Here is a 22,135-nt window from a genome sequence, read left to right on the forward strand (position 1 = left end):
TTCTGGATGGCGCGGGGGCGGGCGGGCAGGCAGGCTAGCTCTATCTAGTCTAGGAACATAGGGGCTGGCCTAGTGGGGAAGCCCCGGGCTACGCGGCCGACCAGAGCCGCTCTCACAGGGCTCAGGCGGTACAGACCGCAATGGGGCCACGGCTGCTGCGGGGCTGCGTGGTGGAGGTGAGTGCGATCGCGGGAGGCCAGGAAACAGTCCAGAACCTGACCTGTAGCCCTGGAACTAAGCCTCCGGGGAGGGTCTGGGGGAGCCTCTCAACTCCGACCTCCTTGCGGGCTGGGTATCTTCCCCGGCGACCTAGTTAGAGGCTCGGGCGCGCCCTTCCGCTGAGAGGAAGCACAAGCTCCCGGGGAAAGGGGTCTGGGGGCCTCCACTTCTCAGAAGGCATGGCTGGGGGCTGGGTGGAGGGGAAATGGGCAAAAGACTGGCAGGGGGCCTCGTCTGCTGTTCATAAGCTGGTTTTGTAGACAGTGAGAGGGAAGCTTATCCCCCTCCTCTAACCCCGTTCTGCCCAGGAGCCTGAGAAGTGAGCTTACTCGGGCAAATGCTAGGGCTTCAGAAATGGAGGAGGTGCCTAGGAGGGAGAGGTCGCCTCCTGGGGCAGCCACACCAGGGTCAACTGCCCGTGTTCTCCAGCCTCTGTTCCTACCACTGCTGCTGCTGCTGCTGCTGCTGCTTGGTGGCCAGGGCCAGGGCGGCATGTCTGGCAGGTGTGACTGTGCCAGTGAGTCCCAGAAGAGGTATGGCCCGTTTTGTTGCAGGGGCTGCCCAAAGGGTAAGTGACTGGAACGGTAAAGGGAGTGAGGCAGGGGAAAAAGAGGGTAGGCGGAGTGAGGGTCAGGGAGGGTGAGACAGGCTGGGGATGGGGTCCAGGGAGGTTGGGTGGCAATGGGCAGGTGATGAGGAAGAGAGGGAGGAAAACAGGTGCAGGCAGGAAGGTTCCAGGAGCCGTTGACAGTTAACCCTAGCCCTTGCCTGTGTGCCACAGGACACTACATGAAGGCCCCCTGCGCAGAACCCTGTGGCAACTCCACCTGCTTTCCCTGTCCCTTGAACACCTTCTTGACCAGAGACAACCACTTTAAGACTGACTGTACCCGCTGCCAAGTCTGTGATGAAGAGGGTAAGGGGGTGGCTGCCCAGAGCTCAGGGGACAGGCTCTTGAGGACGGGCCACGGCCACGGCTTTTCAGACGGTTGTCTTAGAGAGGCCTCTGTGTTCAGTCCACCACCACACCACATAGTGTGCCTTTCTCCTTTCCCCTGTGGCCTTCCTGTCTTCACATGCCTTGGCCTCTGGTCAACCATGAGCAGCCTACTTCTCCCTGTGGGGCTAGCCAGTGCCACGCTCTCAGGGAGGTTGTCCCCTGCTGCTTTGTGACAGTCAGTAGCTCTGACAAATCCATGTTCCCACATCTCCGCACCCCTCACAGCCCTTCAGGTGACCCTTGAGAACTGCTCGGCAAAGTCGGACACCCACTGTGGCTGCCAGCCAGGCTGGTGTGTTGACTGCTCCACCGAGCCATGTGGGAAAAGCTCACCTTTCTCTTGTGTCCCATGCGGGGCTACGACACCAGTCTATGAGGCTCCAACCCCACGTGAGTACTCACTCTAGGCTGGGCTGTCTACCTCTGAGGCCTTTTGATTCAGCTCCTTTCTCTCTTGTCCTGACACAAACCATCTTTTGGTCTGCAGGGCCCTGCCTGCCTGGCTTCTATATACGTGGCAATGACTGCACGTCCTGCCCCACGTAACTTACTGGCTGTGCTGGGCTGGAGGGAGGGGAGGCTGGGAGCTGGGTGGAGACCTGGGGAAATGGGTGCTGCAGGTTTAGAGGTGGGAAAAGATGTGGGTGGGGCAGCTTGGCTCTGCCGTGGAAGGGGCGTTTCGGGCAAGCAGAACGGTAAAGGGTTACGCGGATACATAAAGGAGCAGATATTATCCTTATCCCTTCCACTCCCATATTTAGAGTAGACTTACCGTTTATTTGCTTACACTGATAGAGCTTTGAAACTTCAGCTAAGACTGGCTTTGCAGCTAGCCCTTGGCAAGTTGAAAGATTTCAGGTTTACCCTCTGAACGTGGAGCTGCAATAAGGGGAAAGGATATCCAAACCCTTGAGTACCCCCTGCTTTCCAGACACTGACTCTAGGTGCGAGGACCGCTACCCAGGACCTACAGATGGAATGGTGATGGTTATTAGGGATCTAAGTGGTTTTTCAGCAATACTTAGGGAGTGTTCTGATGGGGAAGGTATCGGGCAGTCCTGGGGAGCCTTCAGCCCCACCTTACTCCTTTGCAGGGGCTTCAGCAGCGTTTGCCCTAAGGCTTGCACTGCTGTCTGTGGCTGGAAGCAGAGTAGGTGATAATCTGGAGGCTCTGGTGGGAAGGCTGGGGTGGGGCCAGTGTGGGGCGGGGTGGCTGCTAGCCGGCTCTCACCAGGTACTGCTTTGTCAGTGTTTTGGGTCCAGGTGCTTCTAGGAGCCGCGTTCCTTTTTGGGGCTATCCTGATCTGTGCATATTGTCGATGGCAGCTTTGTAAGCCTGTGGTCACTGGTAAGTCCAGACATGCACTACATGTATGCATTACAAAAAAGCCTGGGGTAAGGATGGGTGGTGTTCTAGAGCCCCGGTAACTTGATGCAGAAGGGGAAACTGAGGGAAGGAGTGTGAGGAGCCGAAGAAGTCAAGAGTTGCTGGACTAGCGCTTGCCTGGATGCTGACTGGGCCCTCTCTGTCTCCATTAGCAGACACGGCTGGGACGGAGACCCTGGCCTCACCACAGGTAATTATCTCAGTCCTGGGAAGGATCCTGGCTCTCAGAAAGAGGAGAATTGCAATCCCCTGTGCTCAGCATGATTGCTAGCACAGGTTAGAACTAACAGACAAATGTGCTGAGGGCTATCAGTGGAAAGGACCATCCCTAGCACCGGCTCTCAAGCAACCATCTCTGGGAGTCAGACAAGTACTCTAGGCCTGACATTCAGAGGGACGAACACCTCCAAGGGGTTGGGAGATAGACTGCCAAACACAGTAGCCCTCCTGCTGGGCCACAGGTGTGTGTGTGTGTGTGTGTGTGTGTGTAGAGGGAGAGACTATGGGAGGTGATCTTGCTGCCTGAGCCAGGGAATGGCCACCCCTATCCAGAAAGACCAGCAAAGGGACCTTTCTAGATACTCATGACTGACTGACTTGGTGCCTCCCACCTTCCAGACTACCCATCTCTCAGCCTCAGACAGCGCCCACACCCTCCTGGCACCCCCAAGCAGTACTGGGAAAATCTATACCACCGTCCAGTTGGTAGGCAACAACTGGACCCCTGGCTTATCCCAGACTCAGGAGGTGGTCTGCGGACAGGCCTCACAACCCTGGGATCAGCTGCCAAACAGAACTCTTGGTAAGGGAGCATAATGGTTTAGGCTTGACCCTATCTTCCCAAGTTCAAGGTGGGACACTGTTGTTTCATGGTCAACTCCCTGTCCTCATGGGTGGTAGCTGTCCTGTCTAAAGAGGTCCATTAGGTCCTCTGTTGGAAAGTATCCTCACATCTCTGACCCCACCTCAGGACCTCCTCTGGCATCTCCGCTCTCGCCAGCGCCCCCTGCGGGCTCTCCGGCTGCTGTGCTCCAGCCTGGCCCGCAGCTCTACGATGTGATGGATGCGGTCCCAGCACGAAGGTGGAAGGAGTTCGTGCGCACGCTGGGGCTGCGGGAAGCGGAAATTGAAGCCGTGGAGGTGGAAATCTGCCGCTTCCGAGACCAGCAGTATGAGATGCTCAAGCGCTGGCGTCAGCAGCAGCCTGCAGGCCTGGGTGCCATCTATGCGGCTCTGGAGCGCATGGGTCTGGAAGGCTGTGCCGAGGACCTGCGCAGCCGCCTGCAGCGCTGCCCGTGATGTGAGGTCCATCAGCTAATTTGACACCCTAGTGACCCTTGAAGGAGCCTTAAGTATTGTTACTTATGCGTGTAGACATTTTATGTCACTTACTAACCCCCTGCCATGGTCCTGCGTAGCAGGGCTGGCTGCCTCACCTTTGCTTATCTGCAGCACGGAGCTCCAGCTAAGGGAAGCTTCATGGAGAAATACCAGAAGGAGCCAAGTGATTGGTTGCTCAGCTGTTAATTAGCCCGAGTTTGGACTTGGTATTAAATTTCGTAAGAAAAGCAGCTACTTGGTATTTCAGTGGGGGTTAAGGGCTCTCTGGTTCTGTTTCCCTAGGCTCTGAGTGGGCTGGGAGTCCTGACGCCTCGGGAACTGAGGCACACAGTGGAAAACAGTGTCTTCCTGGGCTCCCACATTAGCCCCTCCCTTGTCTGCCACTACACAGTGGCTTCAGAAGGAGAAAGTCAGTAGGACGGCGAGTGAGAGTGAATGAGAGCCACAGCTGGCGGATAGAGGTTTAATGGGGGAAGGAAGCGGGTGGGGGATAGGGTGAGGAGCAGGTACAATTGCAGGGTCCCTGGCCCTCCACTTAACACCACTGGGGCAGTGAAAGGGTCAGGGGAGCTATGGTCCTGGCTGGGGACTTGGAAGGCTTAATTGGGGCGGGGGTGGGGTGGGAGTGGGATGTAAAGGTGGGGCCCCTCAGGAGCGACAGCTCCGCCCCAACAGGCAAGTTTCATCCTTTCTGGTAAACAAATGACTGAGAGGAAACCCTCGCTGGGGATGAGAAACGCAGCGACTTTGGCCAGCACAGATCTGGGTCGTGAAGGCAGGAAAACCCCTTCCCCGAGCTCGGGGTTGCCTCCACCCAGGATGCGCCGGCAATGTGGGTTCCGGGCTGCGGGGGAGGGGGCTGCAGCAGGGCGAGCGCCCTGCAGGAAAAGTCACCACCCACGAGGCTGGGGAGAGCTCAGGCTGGGTCAGTGAACATGCAAATATATGTAAGTGAGCATGCAAATGAGCAGCATCTTTCTTTTTTTTTTTTTTTTTTTCTTTTTGCGTCAGCAGCTTGGGCACTTTTTCCAGGCGATAGCAGGGGTTTGCGAGAGCACTCGAGCAGCAGGGTTGGGGATGTGGGGCCAGGGAGGGGAATAGGGAGGGTTCCGGCGGCACCGAAGGGAAGGGCGGCAAGGCTCCTAGCCCTTCCGCACCAACCTGATAGGATGGAGCGGGGGCTGGGGGCCGCTCCCCATCTCTCAGAACTTGTGAGGCCACACGCAAGAGGCCGAGAGACTCCTATTACTTAGGGATCTCCCCCTTCTTCAAGATGACCTGTCGCTGCCAGGGCGCGAGCTTGGCCTCGTCGTAGCCTAGTGTCCGCAGCTTCTCCGACTGTTCTTTCGCCCTCTGTATTTCCTCCAGCTTTTGCCGTTCCTCCTCTTTTCTGTTTATGGGTGGCAAAACTCAGCGATGCCTGGGCCCAGATACTGGTGCGGCCCAGACACCGGGATGACAATGGGAGGGAGGGAGGGAGCAAGCTAATGAGGACAGGGCCTACACTGCCTAGGACCAAGGGCTTTCATGACATCATATTGGAGTTAGAAGGATACTCAGAAAGATAAGTGGGGGCTGAAATCGGATTATTTTGTAGAAGAATTTTACTGGAAAGAGATGCTGGGTCATTAGGTGGCCCTGGGTGAGGATTAAATGTTACAGAGTTCACAGGATCCATGACAGGAGACCTGTCATTGGAGACAGGACCTGAATTGTTAGGAAGCTGTCAATCTAAATGCCCAGGGGATAGGGTTGAGGTGCTGCGGGGTCTCATTACTGGGGGACAGGCCATGGAGCTTGCTAGGATCAGGTGCTCTGGACATAAGGCTAGAGACTGGGGGTAGTGCTCTGTGGCAGAGTGCTTGACTACAATACTCAAGGTTTGATTCCCAACTCTGAAAAAGCATAAGGGTAGATCTGCCCTGGCGATGGAGTTGCCACTAATCATATTTGGTCATGGAACAATCAAAAATGTTCAAATTGGTGTGCACATATTTTGAAAACTAAAATTTTTAAGGCAAAAATCTCATGTATATGATGTGATGTATGTGTGTATGAGAGAGAGAGAGAGAGAGAGAGAGAGAGAGAGGTGGGGGAGGGGTCTTGATGTATTGCAGGCTAGCTTCAAGCTTTCTGTGTTGACAAGGCTGGCTTTGAACTGATCCTCCTGCTTGCTGGAATTACACACTGGAGCCACTACTCCAGGGTTTTGTTCTGACTCCTTTGTTTTCAGTTTCATTTAGTTGAATGGGTGTGGGTGTCTTGCCTGCATGCACGTTTGTATGCCACATATATGCTGGGTACCTAAGGAGCCCATTGGATCCTTTAGAACTGGAGTTACAGGTGTTTTTGAGCTGCCTGTGGCTGCCGGGGAGTTGAACCTTAGTCCTCTGAAAGAGCAGTGTTGTTTTTTTTGTTTGTTTTTTGAGACAGGGTTTCTCTGTATAGCTCTGGCTGTCCTGGAACTCACTTTGTAGACCAGGCTGGCCTCGAACTCAGAAATCCACCTGCCTCTGCCTCCCGAGTGCTGGGATTAAACCACACCCGGCGAGCAGTGGTTTTTAACCACTGAGTTATCCCTCTAGTCCTACGACTCCAGATTCCTGCTAGAGACTGAACCTAGGGCTCCCAGCATGCTAGGCCAGCACACTACCGACTGAGCCATTCCCCCAGCTCATCAGGGCCGTTCACATTGAAATGTTGAAATAATAGTTTCATACACTGGGTTAAAAGTATTAAAATTAAAGTTACCTATATCTTTTAAATTTTTCTCAGTGTGGGCTACTACAAAATTTAAAATTACATATGTGGGCTGGAGAGATGGCTCAGCCGTTAAGGGCACTGGCTGCTCTTTTAGAGGTCCTCAGTTCAATTTCCAGCAACCACATGGTGGCTCACAATCATCTGTAATGGGATCTGATGCCCTCTTCTGGTGTGTCTGAAGATAGCGACAGTGTACTCACATGAAATAAACAAACAAACAAACAAACAAACAAATAAACAAATCTTTAAAATTACATATGTGGGCACACTATATTTCTGTCTGACAGCACCAGGCTAGATTCTGATATACAGAAACTACGTAGAAAGGAATGCACGGGTGATCAAGTTTATCGGTCCTGGAATTGTCCTTGGCGCTGGAGAGATGGCTCAGCTGTTAAGACTGTACACTACTCTTCCAGAGGATATGAATTCAATCCCCAGCACCCACACTCCAGCTCCAAGATCTGATACCTCTGACCTCCACAGGCCTGCACTCATCCGCTCCTAGCCATACAGACATACAAATAAATTTGAAGGAAAAAAACCCCAGCACTGTAGGATAGAAAGGGTAAGGGCTTTTTGTTTTGTTTTGTTTTGTTTTGTTTTTTGAGATAAGGTCACACATAGGTCGGGTTAACTGTGAGGTGACCATGAGCCATGGATGATCTTGAACTCCTGATCCTCCTGTCTCCACCCACCAAGGGGATACAGGGATGTGCTAACCCACTTGGTGAAACGCTAGGCTACTGAGATGGGGTCTAGGTAACTTAAGAATGTAATCAGAGCAGAGCGTCAGAGCCAGGCTTTGAGGGACAGGTGCTAAATAATTAAGGGTGTGTGTCATTATTGGGAGCTGAAGGGTCACGGTAGCAGGTCTGAAGTAATGGAGTGGTTGATGAAGCAAGGGGACAAACCTCCGGGGCTGGGTGTGGGAAGAGGCGGCAGGTTTGGGCCAGGACCATACTTACCGCTTCTGCTCCCTGGAGAGAGAAAGAGAGAGTGTTAGATGGCCTCACACCCTCCTAGACAGTCTAGACAGTCAAGACGCGATTCCAAGCAGTCTCCTCCACTCACCTCTCCTCCTCCATCTTCTTCCGAAGAATGTCTCGTCTCCAGGCAGGCAGGCTGGCCAGCCGAGCCTCCTCCTCTTCCTCCTAAAACACAACCACAGCTTCAGGACCAGCGTGGCCAGAGATTCCCAGGTTGGAAGGCCTGCAAACCCAACCCAGGGGATGTGCAGAATTCAGGGACAGCAGAACATAGATGTCTTTGCAAGAAAAGACCCTTTTTTAATGGCCTCCTACGGTGCAGTCTGGTAACGGAGCTTGGTGACAGACTGTGTAGGCGGGGACTCCTGCTCCCCAGTGACCCTAACCAGTTTGCTACAGGTGGAAACATATAGATCAGAGGAGGTAAAAGCGAAGACAGAAAAGTAGCTGGGTCCTGATTTCCCACAAAGCAGGTGCCCAGATGGCTCCAGATCCACCTTCCAGTGTTTCTAGGCAGATGTAGGCTTGGACCACATATGTGCTCAGCTTAGGAAGGCCAGGCTACCTCTATCTCCCCTGTGGAGGACCCACTGACCCACGCTTGCTCGCTTCTTAGTGGCACTGGGATGTTTCACAACTATGAGGCTATAATGACATGGGGAGAGGGTTAGCAACACAGCCTACATTTTATTCCTTCGATGTTACAGAAGAGAAGGGGGGTCTGTGCACATCACACATCACACAGAACATTCCACAGGTGACCACGGAGGTAGCAAACCCCAGAGATGGTGAGATGGAACCCCACTGCCTCAGGGAACCCAGAGTCCCTTAACTCAGAATGCTTCTGCTGTCTGGCTTCACAGAGAGAAACAACCTGCTCTGCCCCCTCAAGCTCATGAACGAATGCCTCACTTCCTCCCTCCTAGGGACCTCAAAGGTCCCAAAGAAGCAGACTTCTTAAAAAAAAAAAAAAAAAAAAAACCCTTCTTTCTGTCTGATTCTGGCCTCTCAATGTCAGACAGGCATCCAGGGACAAAACTAAACTCTACATTTGCTGTCAAATGTCAAAGAGTTCTGCCTCCTTCTCCTTCCAAAAGGAGAAGCTGCGGTCAATATAGCGGCAAATGGCCTCATTACTGAATTCGCCCATCTCAGACACCAGCTCCAAGGGCTCTTCAGTTGGGGGTTCTGAACTAGGCAGGTTTGAGGTTGGGGGAGGTGCAGCGGGAGGCAGTGGCGGTGGCGCAGGGGTCGGGTCCTCTGTCTGGTCCTCTGGCGGGCCCTGTGATGGAGCGGATTCTTCTTCGGTGGGCTCCTCTCTTTCCTCTCTCTCCTCTTTCTCATCCTCCTCCCCTTTCTTCTCCCTGTCTTTCTCATCCTCTCTCTTCTTTTCTTCTTCTTCTTCCTCCTCCTCCACCTCCTCCTCCTCCTCCAGTTTTTCCTTCTCTTCTTCCTCCTTCTCTTCCTCCTGGTCTTGTTCTTTCTCCTCCCCTTCTTCCTCTTTCTCTTCTGGAGCCGGCTCAGGCTCGGGGCTGTCTCCGAAGAATTGGCGCTTGAGGTCTTCGAAGCCATCGTCCCAGCTACGCGTACCAGCCTCTACCTCCTCAAGCACTGCCCGGTGGAACTGGCGGATAAGCTCCCACGGATGGCTGCCCAGACGGTCAAACATCTCGTAGCACAGTAGGTGACGGAATTTCCGTTCCTCTCGGCTTAGACCCATTTCCAGCAGCTGAAAGTAGCCTAACATGAAAAGATCCAGGGTGAGACTGTCATAGCTCCGCGGAGCGCCGCCGTCCAAGGGTGGCAGGAAGTGCTCGGGCCAGTACAGACCCTGGGTAAGCTCGGAGCCAGGAGCCTGGCGCGCTGGCACCTGCCTTAGCAGGCTCCTCCAGTGGCCCAGCAGTTTGCCCACCACCTGTCGCTGCTTTAGCAACTGTAGCAGCCGCTCTTCAGGGCCACGGTCCGAGTCCTCAACTGCTGGTTGCTGCTGGAGAACGTCTTCTGCCTCTGGGAGAGGACCGGCGCCAGAGGCCACAACCCGGGGCAGCAATCTACGCAGGCGCGCTTGGGCATGACGCCCGGGTCCTTGGAAGGTCCACTTGCGCCAGTGCTCCAGGAAGAGGTAGACGATGCGCTCCTTGCGCATGTCGATATAATCCTGGACGCCAGGCAGCTCGGTGGCGAGTGGCGGCCTGCTAGCTAACTGTTCAGGCTCCGGAAGAGCTTCCTCCTGGTGCCATGGCTCCGATGAGTCCAGAGAGTCCAGGGGTTCCTCTGTAGCCCACAGGCCATTTGCGATGGCGGCTCTCGGCTCACTGGAACCGATTGCCACGTAGTCCTCCTCGAGGATGGGCTCCCGGTCCGGGGTGCTGGCGGGCTGAGGGAGCTTGCGGCGCAAGCTGTGCGTGGGCGCTGAGCCCTGGGTGCGTTGTTCGTACGCAGCGCGTAGGTCCTGCACTGAGACGCCACATTCAAGGATCTCCCGTGCCACGGCTTCCCGGCACCAACTGAGCGAATGAGAACGTCCCAAACAGAGTGGTCCAGGCCTTGAGGGTGCATCTGGCAGCGGTGGCAGCGGTTGGCCAGTGTCTGCAGCTAGCAGCTCCGCCAGATGCGCCGGCCGGCCGCCCAGCGCGGCCAGCAGCGTGGCCATGCTCTTGAGCAGCGTGGAGATCTTGCTGCACCAGGCAGGCAGGTTGGCTGCGCGGCCGTGCATGCGGCGTGGGTCGACGGTGAAGCGCGGAGCCGACAAAGCGGCCGAAATCGGTAGCAGCTGCTCTAACTCCAGTTCTAGCTGCTCCAGGCGAGCCTCCAGTTTCTTTGCCTTATGCAGCACCTGCAGGTTCTCAATTTGCTGTTCGATGCGGAGGATGTCGGCCTCAGTCATGAGCTCGCCAAAAGGCCCCAGGATGGCGTTGTGTTCGCGGGAGTACCTCCAGCCCTCCGGGGGGTAGCAACAGGAGCTGGCCGCAGTTAGCTAATGCGGGGGGGAAGACAAAAGAGGGGAGGGGGCGCGTCTCCCTCTGGCCCAGCTCCCGCAGCAGAGCCGCGACCTTTTGCTAGTCCTGGGTGGTGTAATGGCTCCGTTGGGCTGCATTTGCAAGGCCTGGCCGCCTGGCTGGCGGGGAGATTGTACTGCAGTAAGGCTTCGTCTCCCGATTCTGAGCAGTGGTCACTTTGGTTGCTGGTAGAGGGCACTGGCTGGGGCTGCGGTGCTGCCTGAGGCAGGGAAAGCAGGCTTGCAGACCGGGTTTCCATGCCTGGCTTGGTCGCTCATTACACCACCCAAAGAACATGCGAAAGGCGTTGAAGCTGAGAGAGGCATAGAGGCCTTCTCCTAACTGATCCACAGCCTGCTATTTCCAAGGCAGGCCCCAGTGCTCCTCGCCTGTCACCAGATCACAGAGCTTTTCTCAGGCTTTCTGTGGTCCAGGTCAGGACTAATCCAGCTGTCAATGCTTCACGTGCCCCCGTTTCTGTCTCTGTCTCCTTCTCCCTCTACCACCCACTTTCCCAGTGAACTGCCCCCAGCTTGCTCAGGGACCTAATCCCTTCCAAGCAGCCAGCCCAAACATGTGTATCCTGACTCGCACTAGCCACCACACACTAAGGTGTCACCCCAGAGACACATCCGCTGTCACTGCTTAACCAACCCATCCTTCCTGCCGCCTTTCTCCTCACCCTACACTCTTCCCAATGCCCTCTTGTGTTCCTCCCATTCCCATCTCATCTTGTGCTACATACAACATCACCACCCTCTACCCTGTCACCACCCCAACCCATAACTGTCAACTGGCTGGTTAATTGGTGCCTAAGTCTGCTGTGTTCCTGACCCACTCCAAGTTGTCAGTCTCACATCTTAGGGGCACTTACTTGCTTGTACACACACACACACACACACACACACCCTCTACAGCCACCTTGATAGCAGGCATTGGTATATTCATTGTGAACCCTCAGAGGACACAACCTCAGTACAGTTCACAGCAGTCAGGGAACATTTGTTGGATGACCGAATCATCTTACAGATGTGGGAATTAAGGCTGAACAAGTCTCAGCAGCAGAGTGGCTGAACCAGGACAGCGCTCACATTAGTCTGAAAGCAAAGGCCTCTTTTGGCCACTCCGCGTGGATCCACCCAGGAGTTTGTTAGAAATGCAGAATCTCAACCTTTGGCCCCAAAGCACAATATACTCTTTAATAAGGCCTCTAGTGACTTGAAGGCATATTAGAGTTTGATAAACACTGACAGCTCACTCCAAGGGACCGCTAACAGTAGAAGGGCTGAGACCAGTATACGTAGGGTAGCCTATACTCCTGCTTTCCTCCAGGGTTAACGGGCTTTTCTGGAGGTCAAAGGGTCAAGAAAGACCTCAAGGTGACATGGGGAACAGGTTGTAGGCTTAGTGCAGACCCCAGGGCTGTCTGGGAAGCCCTGCCCCACCCACCTTCCTCCGCTGCTCCTCTTCCTCCTGCATCTTCTGCTGCAGCTTGCGGACCATCACCTGGCGCTTCCACTCCGGGATGGGCCGGCCCTGCTCATCAAGTGTGGGAATGAGGGCCTCCACATCCAGATGGACTCCAGGTGCCGGGGTGGCAGGTGGTGCCGGCACCACACTGCCATTGAGCAGTGGCTGAGGCCCAGAGGCTGGCGGGGTGGGGCTCCGAGCCCGAGATGGCGCAGGTGACACCAGAGGCTGTGGTGACTCAGGCTGCCGGGAGAAGCAGTAGGGCTGAGCACTGGGCAGGCACTGGGAGCCCGGGCGGGGCACCCGGCCAGTGCCTACCTGGGAGGCTGGCTGCCCACTGCCTGAGAACACGGTTGTCAGCCCCTTGCTCTGCGGTGTCGGCTTCAGGCTCTTGCCTGCCTTTATCTCAGCTAGAAGCTCTGAGTTATCACCCGTTGGGGACATCATGTTGAAAGATTTGGTGCCTGCCCACAGGAGAAGAGGCGCTCATTTGAGGAAAAGGGTACCATTCACATCTCCCTCCTGCCCCCAGACCCCCTCTCCAAGCCAGATGGGTGGGGCCCACCTTTGGGCCCTGAGGAAGCTCTCCAGATCCTGGGATACTGAAGGTAGCTTCCAGGGCACCCAAAGGTGGGCTCCCAGTCCACAGTGACCCGACCAGGTCTTACTCACTGGGTATACGGCCCCCACCTAGAGGCCCCTGGGAGTTCATGGTGGCTCTTGGGCCAGCCCTGGGGATTCCAGCAGATGTCTGCCCACCATCAACTGCCCAGCTCCAAAGCACGGACCCGGCTAGCCACCCAACCTTTGTCCTGGGTTTTCTGGCTCAGCCCCACAAGGGCGGAGTCTCCCTAGGGCCCTCTCCCTTCATCAGCAAAGCCAGTGACCCTTGGACTGAGCCAGCTGGAGCCTCCAAGGCCATAAGACTCAGGACCCTGGTGTGCCACCCAGCTGGACCCTCCCTGGCCCCACACCCACAGACAGACAGCAGACATACTGACTGCAAGCGGAGCACACATTTATGGCAAAGCGACTGCGTGGCCCTGGAGGACCTTGGAAGGAGGGGCTTACTGAGGACATGGGAGAGGGCATGGGAAGACGGCGAGACAGCGCCTCTTCTCGTGCAAATACCTGGACAGAGTTTGCATTTTTCAGCAGGGCTGGCGGAGGTGAATGGATGGCGGAGGAGTACCGGGGGAGGGCTTTGCTGTCCCCCTCCCCATTTGGGCAGGAATAAAGTTGTACTAAAGGCCCTGAGATACCAGGGCTGGCAAATCCAGAGTACATCCTAAGAGAAGGATAGCGTGCAGCCAGCTCGTTTACTTAAGCAAAACTGGAAGCCAGGCACCGGATGCTGTGATGCCAAGGGTGGGCGTTCGGGGTATCAGGTCCTCTCACCTGCTGGCCCCTAGCAAGCCCTTTCCTCAGTCCCAGGCCCATTCTGCCTCATTTTTTGGGCAAGCCACCTGCCCCACCCCACGCCTTAGCCTCAGCCGCAAGCCCGCCAGCGGGGCAGCTACTCACTCTTCCTGTGTCTCAGGACTCTCACTTCTAGGAACAGAGAGGAGAGAATTGACAGAGAAGTTAGAGGAAGGGGGGGAGTTGGGGTGAATCAGGGACAGCAAGAGGGCCAGGGAGGGCAGGAGGGGGAGAAGAGGGGTGGAGCTCGCCTGCCCTTGTGACCCTGGTTCAGGCCACTCTGGGGCCCCACAAGGGTGGTCCATCCAGGCCTCTAAGAGAGGCCATCTTGACCCTGGGTTTGGCTGGAGCAGCCAGAGTCTATTTTTCCTTTTGTCCCTAGTATGGTCTGCAGAGGAAGGAGATCTCTGTCAAGCTGGGCGGCATGGGGTGGGGGTTGGGGGAATGAGGAGGGTTTTTCTGAGGCTCAGCCGGGAGTGGACAGGCTACCACAGGCTCCACAGGAGCTGCTCTGGGCCTGGTCAGAGAAATACAAAGCTTGGGCTGGAGCCACCGAGTATGGTTTCCACACCGAGCCCTGCCTCACTAGGATGGGAGAACCAGAACTTTCCAGGATCCCTGGCAGAAAGCAGTGTCCAGCAATCCAGGTCTCCAGTTTAACTTGTAAGCAAGGATGCGAAGCCCAATGGTGGAGAGTGTGCCTAGCATGCTGGGCTGTGCCTAGCTAGCTGGAGGGGGCCCTGAGTTATCTTCCACAATCACCATCACCACACACACACACACACACACACACACACAGTCTATGGAAAGGAAGGTGTGATGGTTTCTGGGACTTTGTCTTCCTCAGCCAAGCACAGCTGATCAGTAAGAGTCCTGTCAAGGCTGAGAGAAGCTCAGAGGGTGTGCTTAGATCGAAGCAACAAGAGTTAGAGGTTGGGAGGTGACTGAAGATGCAGGGCACAAGAGGAAGAAAGGAGCACTCGGTCCCTCCCGCAGGTGGCTCAGAAACTTCAGCCACTAGAGCCGGGAGGCTCGCCCTAACTAAAGAAAGAGAAGGCCCAGAGAGGGCAGGTGCCTCGCCAAAAGCCACTCTCAGCCCAGTCCTGCCGTGGGATGGAAGCAACTCAAAACTTTCCTCCCCTTGTCACCAACAGGGTAGGGTCTGGAAAAAAGGGCCAGGAAGAAGGACCAGGGGCGTCGCAGCTGGGGAGGGGGCGGTCTCTAGTTTCCCTCCCCCTTGGCAGCTGGCGCCGCCCCCACCCCGCATCCCGCCCCTACTCACTGCCAGTAGAAGACGAGGAACGACGCTGCCCGCAGGCTGCGCCCGCGCCCTCGATGGGCAGAGGTGGGGCGGGTGGCGGCGAACTCAGGGCCTCGGGCAGCGGCGGCGGCGGCGGTGGCGGCGGCAGCTCCCTGGACGTTTTGGAGTCCGCTGAGCAGCCGTTGTGCACGTGGTTCCCGGGGAGCAGCGCCGCCTGCGGGGGAGCAGAGGGGCCGGAGAGTGAGGAGCGTGAGACGAGGCTCGGTCCCGAGCAGCCCGCGAGTGCGGGCTGGTGGACACGCACCTCCTCGCTGTGGGCCATGCCCGGGCGTGCGGCCAGCGGCTCCCCCGGGCTGCGGCCCAGCTGGCGGTAGTAGTCCCCCGTGCTGGGCTGTTTACTGAACGAGCGCTGTTTGCGGTCCGAGTCCTGCCTGCGCAGTCCGGTGTTGTGCCTGAGCAGCGCCTGCCTGTGCAGCACCTCCGAATCCTGCCTGAGCAGCCCGGAGTCCTGCCTGTGTAGCCCCGAGTGGCCGTCGCCGGAGCTCGGCTGAAGGAAGACAGTGGCGGATGATGCTTTTGGCTCGAATGCCCCTCGCGCCTCCCTCCCAGCTCTTTGCCTGGGGGGGCTCGCGGCCAGCGGCCGTCGGGGGGCGCAGTTGGCCGCGTCCCTAGGCCCTCCAGTTCTCCGTGCAGGATGGGGCTGGGGGCGAGGGGACTTTGGCGAAAGGGCCGGCTCACAGGGAGGGGTCTGGGTTAGGGCCAAGGGCACAGGGGCCCCTACTGAGGCCAGAAGGGGCGGATCCAAGGGCGGGGTGGCCCAGCCTGGACGCCAGGGGGAGCCTGCGCTGGAACAGCTCCCACTTAGCCCGCCCGAAGGGCACGGCTGCACCCTACTAGCTGCTCCGCCAGCCGCGCGTGAGCGCACGGGGCGCCTAGAAGCCTTTTTGTCGGGGGTCGCGGCCTGGAGGGGCCCCTATCTAGAGCTAGTACCCAGGGAAGCTTCTGCTTGCTCGCTCACGGGGCCCACAGCCTGGGGCTGCTCCTACCTGCGACTGTTCCGGTGGCCCCCGCTGTGCACCTGGCGGCGGGGGCGGCACGGACCCGACACCTGCGTTACCTGATCCTTCCTCTCAGGTTACAGCCCGGCCCGCACGCTGCCCGCCTATGAGCTCAGTCGGCCTGACATCACCCAGGGTCCACCAATCCCAGGCTTAACCCCCAAGCAGGCACGGATGTCATGGAGCCCCACGACTCTGCCACCAGCCAGGGGCGGCTCCACCCCGTGCACTCCTTTTGCCTCTCGTCCTGAGTACCCTACCTTCATCCTCCCCGCCTCTCAGTCATTTGCCCGGACAGCAAGAGGGCCTGACCTCGGATAGTGAAACTGTTCGTTTTTGTCCACCCACCCCTCCATTCCAGGTCGCGCCCTGGCCTTTCCCTCCCGCATCTGGAACCCATCGCTAACCATGTAAACGACACCGCACCCGGGCCCAGGCCTCAAGTTTCAAGTGTGGCCGGGTGGGCTCGGGTGACAAAACCACTTCTCGCTCCGTTGCTCCCCGCTAAGGCCTGCACTGGGAGAGGGAGAAGAGGTGGTGTGGCCAAAGACCAAGTGACCAGGTGGGGGCTGTCCCCTGACCCTGACCCACGCTCGTGCGTCTCTACTGTGGCCTCAGACCCCCGTCCCCGCTGGTCAAGGTTCACGTGACAGGAAACACGACACGCCAGATTTGTTTTCTGGGTCAGCCAGCCCCTTCAGCACCCACTAGAGCCGTGGAGGTGTACACAACTCAACCCAGTTCTAACGGACAGTTTAGTCACCCATGCCTGAGGGGGCAAGGGATGCAACTGCACACAAAGGACCCTTTGTGGAGCCTATTAGCGCCTGCACTTCTGCACGAACACACCACAGAGGGGCATGGGGAAGTCCTGGCACTCAGGCGCAGTGGTGGGGAGTGGGCAGGGCTTGGGGCGAGCCCCATATGTTATGCCAGGCTTCGAAAGCGGGATAGCCTCTACCACCCCAAGAATTTCTGCCCGACTTTTCTTTCCTCCAGAAGAAAAAAAAATCTTCTGGGCCAGCTTGGTTTACGGAAGGGCAGTAAAAGGGCGGTGCGGAGTCCCTGTGAAGGCTGTCCCTCCCATGTCGCCTCCGCCCCATGGCCTTGTGACCTGGCTCACCTGTGCAAACTGATCGCTCAGCTCCACCTTGGGCTGGGGAGAGAATTGAAAGGTCTGGGCTCTGGCAAGGCTTTATGGGTTTGCCACCCTACACCTGGCCACCTGTGGTCCTTGGGCTGTCCCCTCACCTCTCCTTCTGTCAAGCCCTGCTTTGGGTCACCCTGCTATCACATCTGACCATCCTCTGCTCCCCAGCTTTAGCCAAAAGTCCGAAGGCCTTGGGTGTTCTTCTAGTCCCTCACACAGATCCACCCCTTCCAAGGGGTTTCCTTATTCTTACACGGGGACTCCTCCTGGATCCACCCAAGGGTTCCGGAGTGGGAGGGGAGTTAGCACTGAGAAACCCTTTTCTGGGGGGGGGGGGGGGGGGGGGGGAAGGAAGAGGAAGAGGAGGAGGAAGAGGAGGAGGAGGAGGGAGAAAACAATTGGACTTGCAAACTTTATATGCCCCAATACAGGGGAATGCCAGGGCCAAAAGAATGGGAATGGGTGGGTAGGGAAGTGGGGGGGGGGTAGGGGGGGAGGAGCCAGCTTCAGCCTCTGCTCTTAGCTAGCCTGTCAGCAGACAGCAGGATGCCCTAGTGCACAATGTAGTCTTTAGCACTGTCTGGGCCTGACCTTCCAGTCAAACTCGCAGTGCCTCGCCTGAGGAAGATACTCCACGTATCACCTTCCTTTCCGTTTGTTACTTTGTTTGGAGTGGGTCTCTCCTCTCTCCTCTGTGTAGTCCTGGCTGTCCAGGAACTCACTCTGTAGACCAGGCTGGCCTCGAACTCAGAAATCTGCCTGCCCCTGCCTCCCAAGTGCTGGGATTAAAGGCGTCTATCACCACTCCCGGCTCAAGTGTCCGTCTTAGGGTGCTTTCCCCTAACTGAGCTCTGTACTGTAAGTATTCACAATATCTGTATGCCTTCCTTTTCTGCTAACTCCAGGATAGCCCTGACACTCTGTGCAGGATGTACCTACCACAGCTCCTCAGGAGGCCTGTCTCTGTTCCTTCAACCTCAGCTCCTTACAGTTGACTATAATGGTGACTTTCTCCCCTATACCATTTCCAATGGTCAGCCCTGAGCGATCATGGACCTTGCTAGGACCTTCAGTTCTCAAACTTACCCTGGGCCCAGGAAGCCCCATTTGTGACCACAAGTCAACCAGGCCAGGTCCCCATCAGCCCAGTTCCCAGTCAGCCCAGTCCTACTGGTAGTCAACAGGGCGAGCTTTCTACCTACCTCCTTGAGTGAGTCCACCTCCACATGGCGAAGTTTGTTCTTGGTCTGCATGTAAATGTTATTCAGATGCAGCCCCACAGGGGGATTGGGAGCTGGGTAGCCTGGTGGAGGTGGGGGTGGCTGGGTGCCTGTGGGTGGTGGGGGCGGAGGGAAGCTTGGTGGTGGTGGTGGAGGTGGTGGCGGGGAAGGCTTCCCTAGCTTGCCCCCAGGCAAGCTCTTCTCTGGGTTCAGCATGTCCATGTAGCTCTGTAAGTCTGCAGCTCTTGCACCTGGAATCCCTGAGAGGTGGGGTGAGACAGAAGAACAAACAGAATGTTGAAATCTGCAGAATGCACCCCAGATCCAAGCTGTCTCAACTGCAAACAGCTTATCCAGCAGCAAGGCAAACTGGGGCCTGCTTGGTATGGCTTGCAGTGGCCTCCCCGGTAGTCAGTAGGGTGATACTCCCAGGTTCCTAGGGGATACTTCAGTAGGTTTTGGGTTGCTGGGTCCTGTGGAGGAGGACCACCTGGCAGGGGCTAGGTGGGGCAGGAGTCTGGGTGGCTGCACTCAGGCAGCTCTGCGGGCCACCTAGTGGTGGGAAGCAGACGCTGCAGCTGCAGGTGGTTGGACTCCTGTTCAGGGTGTGGTCAGTGTGTACCCACAGGCCTGACTCTGTGGGAAGGCTTTTGTTATGTGTGTCTTTTGTTTTATTTTAGGTTTTTCTTTTTTTTCCTTTTCTTTTCTTTTCTTTTCTTTTCTTTTCTTTTCTTTTCTTTTCTTTTCTTTTCTTTTCTTTCCTTTTCTTTTCTTTTCTTTTCTTTCTTTTTCTTTTTCTTTTTTTCTTTTTGGTTTTTTGAGACAGGGTTTCTCTGTGTAGCCCTGGCTGTCCTGGAACTCACTCTGTAGACCAGGCTGGCCTTGAATTCAGAAATCCACCTGCCTCTGCCTTCCAAGTGCTGGGATTAAAGGCGTGCACCACCACTGCCTGGATGTTATGTGTGTCTTTAACCCTGTACTTACCTGTGTCTGTGTTGGACTGAGTGACTTTGGGTATGGGTGACCATGTTTGTAATAGGGAAATGGAGGGCTTCTGTTTGTGTAATATAGGTATAAGTGTGCATATTCCTGGCATAAGTGTGTACGTGTGCTTGTGCATGCTTACGTGTATACTCTGCACACTTGTCCACATGTGCACCTTTGAGTTTGGTAGCTTAGCACTGAGATCACCGAGTCATGTGTTGGGCACATGCAGGCTTTGTGGCAGGAGGCTTATTGGGATGGACAAGTTCAGGTGCATCCCCTCTCCATGTTAAGACATTGACTGATACAGACAGACAGACAGATGGACGGAATGGCCCTGGCTTTGACTCAGTTCCCCACACTCCTCCTTCTCCTTCCATCCACTCACCTCGATTCGATCGCTGCCCCTTGCTGCTGGAGTGACTGGAGGAGCAGGAGTCATAGTTGGAGAACGTGCTGGTAGGCGAGCCCAGGTCAAAGGTCATTGGCTGGACCGACATGGTGGTGTTGGGCGAGGACATGCCTGAGTCCAGCTGCTTTGCCTCCAGGTCCATGGATTGATCCCGGGACAGGACTCGGTGTTCCAAGCTCTGAGGGAAAAGGAGGGAAGTTTTGGGCTCCAGAGTCCTCCCTGAGCAACCAACTGAGGCACTTCCTGAGTTCTGCACCATTTCTGCTTCGTCCTAGGTCAGGAGTCAAGAGCAGACACTTCCACTTGCACTTCAGGTCTCAGAGAAATGCCCACCTGGCTCTCCCCATGCTCAGGACACTTGGGAAGGAGGGTCTGGCCTGCACCCCAAAGGGATGCAGCCCTGCACCTGTCACTCCCCTCTAATCAGAGGGCAGAACGCTTTCTCTCCTATGCATGTATGGGCAGAGGACCCTAGGGGCTGTTTACTGTAGGAAGAGGGAGGATACATTCAACTTCCATTGCCTGGCTACAACAACCTAACTTGCTTGAGCTGCCAGCTGCCTACCCAATGCCAGTGCACCTCCTGATGGTGCTGGGGGGGGGGGGAAGGCTGGGCCCTAGATGGCATGTGCCTGCTGAGGCTGCCAGGTCTTTCATCCTCCCTCCCACCAGCCTGGCCTCTGAGGGTAGGCCTGCCGCTCCTGCTGGGAGCAGGTCAGGATGAGGGGCCACTTACATTGCCCATGCTGTCCCTGCTACCGGCAAGCCTGCTCCTCCTCCTCCTCTGTAGCCTCCTGCCCACAGCTACTCCTCCCTGCCCCTTGCCCCTCCCTGCCTGAGAAGTGTCACAGGCCCCCTGGGAGAGGGAAGCAGGCTGGCACCAGGTAACGGCTCAGCAGCCATGCTTATTGGCTCTGTAATTAGTGTTTGCCTTTTCTGGGCCAGCTGTCATTGCTGCTGCTGGGCCTGCCTGGGTGAGGGGGCCAGATCCTGCTGCCTATCCCATTCACTTCAAGGACTCCAGGCCCTGTTGTCTACCCTGTAGGAAAGGGAGCCCAGAAGATGACTTTGGGGGGGGGCTGGAGGGGTGGGGGTGGGGGGAAAGAGACAACCTGCAGTTGCTCTTTTCTTGATTGGCACTAGGGGGCAGCACTGGGACTCTGCCCTGACTTCTGTAGACTATGGAAGCTGGAACACAGGGCACAGACTTTGGATCCTGGAATAATACCTTTAATTTCCCATCCTCTACTGTGCTATGAGATTATGAACCAGTATCTTCTGCGCCTGAATTGCTTCATCTGTAAGTAGGAGTAACAGTGTTTGCAAAGGTGTTGAAAGTTGGTGACAGACCATTGCATGCCACCTAATACATGCCTTAATCATGAAGTGCCAATCACAGGCAAAGATGAACTAGGTCACACCTGTGGAGCCCAGGCCAGAGAGCTTACCAGTGACAGAATTCAACAGTGGCTTATGACTGGCTCAGCATCAGGAGCTGGAGCCGGGCAGGCTCTTGGAGCCTTGACTCTGGGAGACCCTCTCTGGGAGTTCATCTCCTAACCTTTCAGCTTGCTTGACCCCTAGGCCCTGCTGTACTGTCCACAACCCACCCAGGATCACCTACACACTAGCAAGCAGGGCAGGCCTACTGGCCTTCTTTTCTCCAGGCTTCATCTGGAAGACTTCCTCATGGCTGGGCTGGGCCCTGGAGATAGCATCCCTCTGAGAGGGGCTGTGAGACCCATCTTTTTCCTCTTCTATTACTGCCCCAAAGTGAGCGTTGAATTATCTGGGACAGGGCCCTGGACTTGGGGACACACGCACCGGAGCCTGAGTCTTACTGGGTCATCTTGTGACTTTGTAAAACATATAGCAAGATAATTTACAAGCATATATCATGTTTTAGTTTTGAGTCAACTACAAAGTGAGTAGATGTGTACCAATCAAGACAGGTGGCTCCTGTCGGGTGCTGTGCTGCATGGCCGTAATCCTAGCTACTTGCAGGAGGAGAGACACAAGTTCGAGGCCAGTCTGGGCAACTTAGCAAGTTCTTATCTAAAAGTCAATTTAAAAGGCAAATGGGGAGAGACCTGGAAGTGTAGCTTAATGGTACAACATTTTCTCAGCACTCCCAAGACCTTAGGTTCAACTCTCAGAGAGAGAGAGAGAGAGAGAGAGAGGAAGAGAGAAACAGAAAGAAAGAAAGAAAGAAAGAAAGAAAGAAAGAAAGAAAGAAAGAAAGAGGGAAAGAAAGAGGGAAAGAGGAAGAAAGAGAGAAGGAAAGAGAAAGAGAGAAGGAAAGAGAAAGAGAAAAAGAGAAAGAAAGAGAGAGAAGGAAAGAGAGGGGGAGAGAGAAAGAGAAAGAGAAGGAAAGAGAAAGAGAGGAAGAGAGAGAAAGAGAAAGAGAAGGAAAGAGAAAGAGAGGAAGAGAGAGAAAGAGAAAGAGAAGGAAAGAGAAAGAGA

At 55.9% G+C, this 22,135-nt stretch overlaps 2 protein-coding genes across 4 annotated transcripts in view; one reads left to right on the top strand and one right to left on the bottom strand.

Annotated features, from left to right (window-relative positions):
• Positions 1-472: 472 nt before the first annotated feature.
• On the top strand, positions 473-4,169 carry Tnfrsf25 (TNF receptor superfamily member 25). Of its 2 annotated transcripts, XM_029476512.1 has the most exons (9): positions 473-787; positions 1,001-1,135; positions 1,445-1,609; positions 1,707-1,761; positions 2,314-2,369; positions 2,469-2,567; positions 2,759-2,796; positions 3,225-3,408; positions 3,577-4,169. In XM_029476512.1, the coding sequence occupies exons 1-9, from the start codon at positions 574-576 to the stop codon at positions 3,903-3,905; spliced, it is 1,275 nt and encodes a 424-aa protein (XP_029332372.1). In that variant the 5' UTR covers positions 473-573; the 3' UTR covers positions 3,906-4,169. The 2 variants fall into 2 exon arrangements, with proteins under 2 accessions (XP_029332372.1, XP_021016842.1); XM_021161183.2 differs by lacking the exons at positions 1,707-1,761; positions 2,314-2,369.
• Positions 4,170-4,402: 233 nt separating this feature from the next.
• The window catches only part of Espn (espin), a 32,036-nt gene continuing 14,303 nt past the window's right edge, over positions 4,403-22,135 (bottom strand). Inside the window, exons 6-16 of one of the 2 annotated variants that reach the window (XM_021160971.1) lie at positions 19,649-19,850; positions 18,259-18,536; positions 17,030-17,062; positions 15,153-15,395; positions 14,870-15,062; positions 13,693-13,719; positions 12,487-12,632; positions 12,148-12,411; positions 7,785-7,864; positions 7,679-7,690; positions 4,403-5,337 (exon numbers count right to left, since the gene is read on the bottom strand). In XM_021160971.1, the coding sequence (XP_021016630.1) occupies positions 5,193-5,337; positions 7,679-7,690; positions 7,785-7,864; positions 12,148-12,411; positions 12,487-12,632; positions 13,693-13,719; positions 14,870-15,062; positions 15,153-15,395; positions 17,030-17,062; positions 18,259-18,536; positions 19,649-19,850 (1,623 nt within the window). In that variant the 3' untranslated portion in view covers positions 4,403-5,192. Of the gene's footprint in view, positions 5,338-7,678; positions 7,691-7,784; positions 7,865-12,147; positions 12,633-12,840; positions 13,108-13,692; positions 13,720-14,869; positions 15,063-15,152; positions 15,396-17,029; positions 17,063-18,258; positions 18,537-19,648; positions 19,851-22,135 lie in introns of those variants that run through there. The other variant, XM_029476739.1, reaches the window with a different exon arrangement.

The sequence above is a fragment of the Mus caroli genome, chromosome 4 (assembly GCF_900094665.2).
Source record: "Mus caroli chromosome 4, CAROLI_EIJ_v1.1, whole genome shotgun sequence".
NCBI lineage: Eukaryota > Metazoa > Chordata > Mammalia > Rodentia > Muridae > Mus > Mus caroli.